Source organism: Periophthalmus magnuspinnatus, chromosome 22 (assembly GCF_009829125.3).
Source record: "Periophthalmus magnuspinnatus isolate fPerMag1 chromosome 22, fPerMag1.2.pri, whole genome shotgun sequence".
NCBI lineage: Eukaryota > Metazoa > Chordata > Actinopteri > Gobiiformes > Gobiidae > Periophthalmus > Periophthalmus magnuspinnatus.
In genome coordinates, this window is record NC_047147.1 from 15,625,288 (window position 1) to 15,633,312 (window position 8,025).

Below are 8,025 nucleotides of genomic sequence, written 5' to 3' on the forward strand. Positions count from 1 at the left end.
GACAAGGAAGAAGAGGGAGACAGGCGAGAGAGACGGGGGGGAGTGATACAGGGGACACAGTGGAGATGTGTGAGACAAGGGAGACAAAGGAGAAAGACAAGGGAGACAGAAAAGGGAGAGAGAAAGATGAGAAAGGGTGAGTAGAGAGACAGGGGAGACAAGGGAGGGAGACAGGGGACAGGAGTGAAAGAGGAGAGACAGGAGACAGGGTGAGGAGAGAGAAAGGAGACAGGGGAGCAAGACAGGGGAGAGAAGTGAGACATGGAGACAGGGAGAGGAGAGAGACAAGGGAGAGGAGTGAGAAAGGGGAGACAGGGAGAGGAGTTAGAAAGGAGAGACTGGGGAGACAGAGTTAGGAGAGAGACCGGGAAGACAAGGAAGAGAGACAAGGAAGAGAGACAAGGAAGAGAGACAAGGAAGAGAGACAAGGGAGAAGAAGAGACAGTGGAGACAGGGGAGAAGAGTGAGAAACGGGAGACAGGGGAGACAGGGAAGGCAGGGGAGAGGAGTGAGACAGGGGAGCCAGGGAAGAGGAGTGAGGCAGTAGAGACAGGGGAGACAGGGGAGAGGAGTGAGGAAGGAGAAACGGGAGAGAGACAAGGGAGAGGAGTGAGACAGGGGAGACAGGAGAGACAGGAGGGACAGGAGAGGCAGGGGAGGCAAGGGAGAGTAGTGAGAAAGGAAAGACAGGGAAGAGAGGCAAGAGAGAGGAGTGAGACAGGTGCAACAGGGTAGAGGAATGAGAAAGGAGAGACATGGGAGACAGGGGAGAGAAACAAGGGAGAGGAGAGAGACAGGGAAAAGAGATAAGAGAGTGAGGAGATAGGTGTAACAGGATATTAAAGAGAAAGGTCAGAGGTGACAGGACCACAGCTAATGGGGAAAAAAAGGGAAAATATCAGACAGGCAGTAGGGGGCAGTAGGGGGCAAAACTCCTAATGAAATCAACCGAATATTGGTACTCGTAGGTGTCAAGGAATTGACTCACCACCAATGTTTTGAATCAAAATAGCACATCCAACCAAGACCTGGAGAATATATAATGATGTTTAGATAAATAAATACAATGATCTCTGTCTGTAAACAAATTTTCATACCTTTCCAGGTTTTTGTAATGCCCGCTCCCCAAGACTTTCGTATGAATTGATACCTGTGAAAAAACACAATAGTTCTATCTCTAATGCAAAAAAGGAAAAAAATGGTCTTCAATTTCTTTTCACTGTTGGACATTATCTAAACCAATCTATAGTTGTGAAGTTGATATCAGTTGATAAGAGCATAATAGTCAATGCTAATGAACTCTATCTAAAACAAAGCAAGTGTCACTATGTTTGGTTTAATATTAACTAATGTATTTTGAAATGGGGTTTCCTCATCTATGATACAGTAATAATAAAAAGGGTCACCTGTTTGGTCACAAAGCTTTAGGAGGAGGTGGACTGAGTAGGCTGCCAGAGAAGACACTAACATCAGAAGTAAACTGTGGAGCACAAAAACAAAACAAAACAGTGGAATCAAAAATTAAAGGCAAGTTTTGAGAACCCAGCAGCTCAATACTTCACTCACCAAAATCCAACAATGCCTGTGTTGGCCATTGCATAAGCTAGGCCCAGAATGCCACTGCCCATGATGGCATTCATCAGGTTAAAAACAGAAAAAGCGAAGGAGGCTTCTCTGCTCTGGCTGCCCATGCCCTGCACAGAACACCAACATAATCAATGTAACGCACTGCCACAACAGGACAAAGCTATTCAATAGTGAGGAGATACTATCCAGGCTGCAGATGGAGCACTGCAGTGGTATATCACAGGATGAGAGGAGATGGACAGGGATTTAAGCTGTTTACAGTGGGACAGCTGCCCAGGCTCAGGCACAGGAGAGCTGCAGAGACTGCATGACCTCTCTTATAGGGAATATCCTGGTCATAATGGGCCCTTTGCTTCAGCCCGGGATTGGACAAGTCTGGCTGACCTGTGGACTACTCTTGGATTGACTTGGAATTTCTGTTGTGCCCCAGGAAACAAATAGGATTGGTTTTAAACATCTACATTTAATTGTAAGTGTTCTAAAAACGAATGCCTATATAAATTACATTTCTCGATTACATGTAAATCCCTGATCAGTAAGCATGAGCATGTGATGGTCACATACCTGTATATTATGTAACATGCATGTTAATTAACTGAACAAGGCCTAAGGTATTAAAAGTACTCAATAATGATCAAATTGTAGTCATACATGTTTAACATACTGCTGTAAATTAGTTGTAAAATATATGAGTTAATTCATATCAGCATTTTTCTAAATGCACTTGAGCAACAGCAGAAACAAGCTGAGTATGAGTTTTGGAAACTGCTGACATGATCAAATCCAGAGAAAAAGAGGAATGCCGAAGAACGGAGGAGAAATAAATGAGCATATGAAGTAACACATTACATTATTTTACACTTTACTTACATGTGCCACCATTGTCAGTATGATTACCATCAGGACTTACGTTTGTGAGTAAAAGTGTAACTTCATTTTCCTCCTCGTTTCCTCTGGTGTCACTCATGGCAGCCTGTCGCGCAGTGGGAGCACAGACTGCACTCTAACCTCACTCACACCGCGCAGCTCCTCGACACAAAACACAGAGTTTTTATAATCCCATACTTTTATCACGCGGTCTAATCTCCCGACAACTTTTCACAAGTTTGTTTATTTTGTCGCCTTGAAACGTCAGTGAAGAGGATGACCAATCAGCGTTCAATTTTCTGACCAATCAAAACCAGGCGCGCGCACTCGTCCCTGGTTGATGACGTCAGTGCCAGCATGCCCGAGAGCGGATGATGTTGAGGTGAGCTCTGAAATACGGTGATGTGTGATTTAATTGGAGACAGAGCTATGTTGATGAGTTCCTGAATGATATTTAGTTGTAACTGCAATATTGTGTCTTCGCAGATTGCTCTTTAGAGCCTTAAAGTCTCCACAAACGCACAGAAAAGCTGTGTGCTCCGCCTGCATGGATCCTAAAGATTACCTCAAATTGTACAGCCCTCCTCCAGAGGTGCGCGGTATGACCAGTCTCAACAGAGAGGCTTTCACAAGGAACATTACCGTCCCAGCTCTCCGGGTGCCCGTTAAAGTTCTTAATAAAGTGGTGAAGAGCCTGAAGAATGTAATTATCCAGCGGCCTGGTTTGTCCCGTGTGGTGCCAGAGAGAGAGGGCAACAGTGACTGTCGTTTGGTTCTTTTGGACCCTCACAAAGTGTCCTCTCCCAGCAGCTTCAGTGGAGCAGAGGCAGAGGCGCTCAGGTCCTTCTCTGTTCTCCTGGAGCTGCAGGACTATCAGATGACTCTGGGCTATGAGAACCTGAAGAGTGAGGAGGTACTGGAGGCAGTGCTGCCTCTGGGACAAGACGTGACCTCGGGCTTCAGCAGAGTGGGGCACATCGCACACATGAACCTGAGGGAGCACCAGCTGCCCTATAGGAACCTTATTGGTGAGATTATAAATGAAAATGAAATAAAACAAACAAAAAAACATCTCAATGCCTTCGTATTAGGTTGGTTTACATTTTGTCTTGCAGGTCAAGTCATTATGGATAAAAACCCAGGAGTGACCTGTGTGGTCAATAAAACAAATACTATAGATTCCACCTACAGAAACTTCAAGATGGAGGTGCTGGCTGGAGAGGAAAACATGGTGGCAAAAGTAGGTCACAGTCATATGATCAGTCATTGTATTTAAAATATATTACATTATAGACATTGCCTACTATAGGTGAAAGAGAATGGGGTCACGTATGAGTTTGACTTCTCACGGGTTTATTGGAACCCACGGCTGAGTACTGAGCACCAGCGGATTGTGCAGCAGGTGAAACCAGGAGACACCGTTTTTGATGTGTTCGCTGGCGTGGGACCCTTCGCCATTCCAGCTGCTCGCTGTGGTGCCAGTGTTTTGGCCAATGATCTAAACCCTGAGTCCTACCGATGGCTACAGCACAACTGTAAACTCAACAAAGTGGACAACAGAGTGAGAACATTTAACCTGGATGGCCGAGGATTTATTCAGGGCCCTCTACGACAGGAGCTGCCTGTACTGCTGAAGCAGAAGGCAACTTTACATGTGGTGATGAACTTGCCTGCTCTGGCCATAGACTTCTTGGATGCTTTCAGAGGTCTGCTGCAGCACGAGCCCCCTAGTGACTCACAACTGCCCACTGTGCACTGCTATGGCTTCTCTAAAGATGACAACCCAGCCCGGGACGTCACGCATAGGGCTTCTGAGGCCGTTGGATTCTCACTGGAAAACAGGAGCTCAGTGCATTTTGTGCGCAATGTGGCACCTAACAAAGACATGATGTGTGTGAGTTTCAGTGTTCCCAAAGAGGTCCTATATAGCAGCAAGCCCACAGTCACAGGTGAGAATGATACAGTTTTAACTCTTTTACAAATATATTATCAATTCAATTTAATATGTAGTTCTCATTTCAGAGTGTGCAGATGAACCAGCTGCAAAGAGACAGAAATGTGAAGAGGCTGCTCAGACAACATAATGGCACTGGATTCTGAATGCAAGAAATAAATATTTTTAACAAAAACAAATTTGCTTTAGGGTTATTGTGTCAGTAAAACAAATTAGTTTCAGTATTGTATACATAAAATAATTTATTGTCAATATTTATTTCAGCAATGTATCAAATTTCATAATTTGAAATGTGTGACAGGTCTACCTGTACCCTACATTATGGCTTGAAGTACTTCTACCCCTATAAATTGACACGTTTTATATATATTTTTATAAATATATATACATACACTGCCTAGCCAAAAAGGTCAAAAAAAAGGTCAGACACTAATATTTTGTTGGACCGTCTTTAGCTTTGATTACGGCATGCATTCGCTGTGACATTGTTTCGAAAAGCTTCTGTAATGTCACAAGATTTATTTCCATCCAGTGTTGTATTAATTTTTCACCAAGAAAAAAATAAATATATATTTTTTTTTTCACCAAGATCTTGCATTGACCCCTCCCTGAACCGCCACCTTAACGTGGTAGAGGGGTTTGAGTGTCTGAATGATCCTGGGAGCTATGTTGTCGGGGGCTTCATGCCCCTGGTAGGGTCACCCATGGCAAACAGATCCAGGGAGACGTGTCTGACTAAGAGCGGTTCAGAAGCCCTTTATGAAGGGAGTTAAATCAAGGCCAGCTATGTTGCCCGGACCTGCATTACTGGGGCCCCACCCTGGAGCCAGACTTGGGGTGGGTGCTCGACAGCGAGCGCCTGGTGGCCGGGCTTCTGCCCACGGGGCCCGGCCAGGCTCAGCCCGAAGGAGTGACGTTGGGTCGTCCTCATGTGGACCCACCACCTGCAAGAGGATCCATAAGGGGCTGGTGCATGGAGATCTGGGCGGCAGTCGAAGGCCGGGGCCTCAACGACCGGATCTCCATGGAGACTAGCTCTGGGGACATGGAATGTCACCTCGCTGGGGGGGAAGGAGCCGGAGCTTGTGCTAGCGTTACCGACTAGATATTGGACGTTCTCTCAAACCCCTGAAGAAGAAAGATTTTGTGGTTTATGTGAGTTGGGCAAAGTAGAAAGTGAAGTTCATTTTTTGTTGTATTGTCCATTTTATGATGAATTTAGAAATCCTTTATTTAATGAAATGTTCACCTAGTGCCCTGAAATGGTCTGGTGTGATGATGACAGCAAGATGAAATGGTTGTTTAATTCTAATTTTGATAAGTTTATAAGTTGGCATCATTTCTATGTAAAGCCTGGAAGAAGCGGCAGATGAGTTTGTTTAAATGAGTTTATTGTTGTTTTCTGTTGTATCACACGTCTGGACTATTGTATTTTTGTTAATGGTGTCTTATAAGCCCATTAAAGGGCTCGGCATTCTTTGTATGCAAGACAATAATAAACTAAATCAATCAATCAATCTATAATCGGCCTCGCCTCCACGCACAGTTTGGGCTCTGGAACCCAACTCCTTGAGAGGGGCTGGACTCTCCATTTCTCTGGCGTTGCCCGCGGGGAGAGGCGGCGAGCTGGTGTGGGCTTGCTCATTGCCCCACAGCTCAGCCGCCACGTGTTGGAGTTCACCCCGGTAAACAAGAGGGTCGTGTCCCTGCGCCTTCAGGTTGGGGACAGGTCTCTCATTGTTGTGGTGGCCTACGGGCCAAACAGCAGTGTAGACTACCTGGCCTTCTCGGAGTCCCTGTGAGGGGTACTAGACAGTCTACCGACCGGGGACTCCGTTGTTCTCCTGGGGGACTTCAACACCCACGACAGTGACACCTGGAGGGGCGTGATTGGGAAGAACGGCCTCCCAGATCTGAACTCGAGTGGTGTTTTGTTACTGGACTTCTGTGCTAATCACAGTTTGTCCATAACAAACACCATGTTTGAGCACAAGGGTGTCCATCAGTGCACGTGGCACCAGGACACCCTAGGTCGGAGGTCGATGATGTCATCTGATCTCCAGCCGCGTGTCTTGGACACTCGGGTGAAGAGAGGGGCTGAGCTGTCCACTGATCACCACCTGGTGGTGAGTTGAATCCGCTGGCGGAGGAGGAAGCCGGACAGACCTGGCAGGCCCAAGCGTACCGTAAGGGTCTGTTGGGAACGCCTGGCAGAGCCTTCTGTCAGGGGTCTTCAAATCACACCTCCGGGAGAACTTCTTCCTGATCCCGGGGGAGGCTGGAGACATGGACTCCGAGTGGGCCATGTTCTCCACCACTATTGTCGATGCGGCCGCTCGTAGCTGTGGTCGTAAGATCTGCGGTGCTTGTCGTGGCGGCAATCCCCGAACCCGGTGGTGGACACCGGAAGTAAGGGATGCCGTCAAGCTGAAGGGGGGTGCTCCGGGAGTATGGGGTCCGGGGCTTTTTGCTAAGGGCTGTCCGGTCCCTGTATGACCGGAGCAGGGGCTGTGTTCGCATTGCTGGCAGTAAGTCAGACCTGTTCCCGGTGCATGTTGGACTGCCCTTTGTCACCGATCCTGTTCATTATATTTATGGACAGAATTTCTAGGCGCAGCCAGGGGCCGGAGGGGGTCTGGTTCGGGAACCACAGGATCTCATCTCTGCTGTTTGCGGATGATATTGTCCTGATGGCTTCTTCTTCAGAACCTGCAGCAGGCACTGGGGCGGTTTGCAGCTGAGTGTGAAGCGGCTGGGATGAGAATCATCTCCTCCAAATCCGAGGCCATGGTTCTCGACCGGTGGGAGAGTCTGTCTCAAGTGGAGGAGTTCAAGTATCTCGGGGTCTTGTTCACGAGTGAGGGAAGGATGGAGCGTGAGATTGACAGGCGGATCGGCGCAGCGTCTGCAGTGATGTGGTCGCTGTATCGGTCTGTTGTGGTAAAGAAGGAGATGAGCCAGAAGGCGGACTGGACTCTGTAGTGCACAATCCATGTGTTAAAATGATGTCTCGAGCTCTCTGAACCATTCTTTCACAATTTAAGCCCAATGAATCCTGACATTGTCATCTTGGAATATGCCCATGCCATCAGGGAAGAAAAAAATCCATTGACGGAATAACCTGGTCATTCAGTATATTCAGGTGTCAGCTGACCTCATTCTTTGAGCACAGACTGTTGTTGAACGTAGACCTGACAGTTGATAAAGCCAGGCTCTGTGTGTGTGTGTGTGTGTGTGGGTGTGTGATATATATATATATATGTATATGTATATGTATATATATATATATATATGTATATGTATATGTATATATATATATATATATATATATATATATATATATATATATATATATATATATATATATATACACACACTAACACACTACTAACAGGCAAATGCTCACTTAAAAAAAAAGTTATATTCTCAACAAAAATAAAGGCTGTGTCAATGTTGAAAAAAATTATAGGAGTACTTTGTGCGTATTTTTTAATTACAATTGTTCACATCCCTCTTTTTAAAATATTTTTTACTAAGTACCCTCGTGAAGTATTGCCTTTAAATAATTCTTTCGGACTGTTAAGAGTTGATGATAAAGTTCATATTTAAATCATCAT

General features: G+C 45.9%; 3 protein-coding genes across 3 annotated transcripts in view; 2 read left to right on the forward strand and 1 right to left on the reverse strand.

Annotated features, from left to right (window-relative positions):
- Positions 1 to 923, forward strand: part of LOC117390952 (protein kinase C eta type-like) — a 10,363-nt gene extending 9,440 nt beyond the window's left edge. Inside the window, exon 10 of the mRNA XM_055231290.1 lies at positions 907 to 923. Within this exon, the coding sequence (XP_055087265.1) occupies positions 907 to 923 (17 nt within the window). The remainder of the gene's footprint in view (positions 1 to 906) is intronic.
- A 30-nt stretch (positions 924 to 953) lies between these two features.
- Positions 954 to 2,689, reverse strand: LOC117390953 (probable sodium-coupled neutral amino acid transporter 6). Its single transcript, XM_033988759.2, has 5 exons — positions 2,498 to 2,689; positions 1,567 to 1,694; positions 1,407 to 1,480; positions 1,098 to 1,150; positions 954 to 1,028 (listed from the first exon to the last, which is right to left on the reverse strand). Exons 1-5 carry the CDS (start codon positions 2,552 to 2,554, stop codon positions 972 to 974), a joined length of 369 nt encoding a protein of 122 aa, XP_033844650.2. The 5' UTR covers positions 2,555 to 2,689; the 3' UTR covers positions 954 to 971.
- A 110-nt stretch (positions 2,690 to 2,799) lies between these two features.
- Positions 2,800 to 4,576, forward strand: LOC117390696 (tRNA (guanine(37)-N1)-methyltransferase). Its single transcript, XM_033988496.2, has 5 exons — positions 2,800 to 2,836; positions 2,941 to 3,482; positions 3,570 to 3,694; positions 3,764 to 4,403; positions 4,477 to 4,576. The coding sequence occupies exons 1-5, from the start codon at positions 2,826 to 2,828 to the stop codon at positions 4,536 to 4,538; spliced, it is 1,380 nt and encodes a 459-aa protein (XP_033844387.1). The 5' UTR covers positions 2,800 to 2,825; the 3' UTR covers positions 4,539 to 4,576.
- The last annotated feature ends 3,449 nt before the right edge of the window (positions 4,577 to 8,025 follow it).

Excerpts from the sequence above, each read along its gene's own strand:
- LOC117390953 (XM_033988759.2), bottom strand. The coding sequence starts at position 2,554 with ATGAGTGACACCAGAGGAAACGAGGAGGAAAATGAAGTTACACTTTTA. Across the intron at positions 1,695-2,497 it reads TTACACTTTTACTCACAAAC|GGCATGGGCAGCCAGAGCAG; the intron begins GTAAGTCCTGAT and ends TGTTCTGTGCAG. Across the intron at positions 1,151-1,406 it reads AAAGCTTTGTGACCAAACAG|GTATCAATTCATACGAAAGT; the intron begins GTGACCCTTTTT and ends GTTTTTTCACAG.
- LOC117390696 (XM_033988496.2), top strand. Across the intron at positions 3,483-3,569 it reads GCCCTATAGGAACCTTATTG|GTCAAGTCATTATGGATAAA; the intron begins GTGAGATTATAA and ends TTTGTCTTGCAG. Across the intron at positions 3,695-3,763 it reads AGGAAAACATGGTGGCAAAA|GTGAAAGAGAATGGGGTCAC; the intron begins GTAGGTCACAGT and ends TGCCTACTATAG.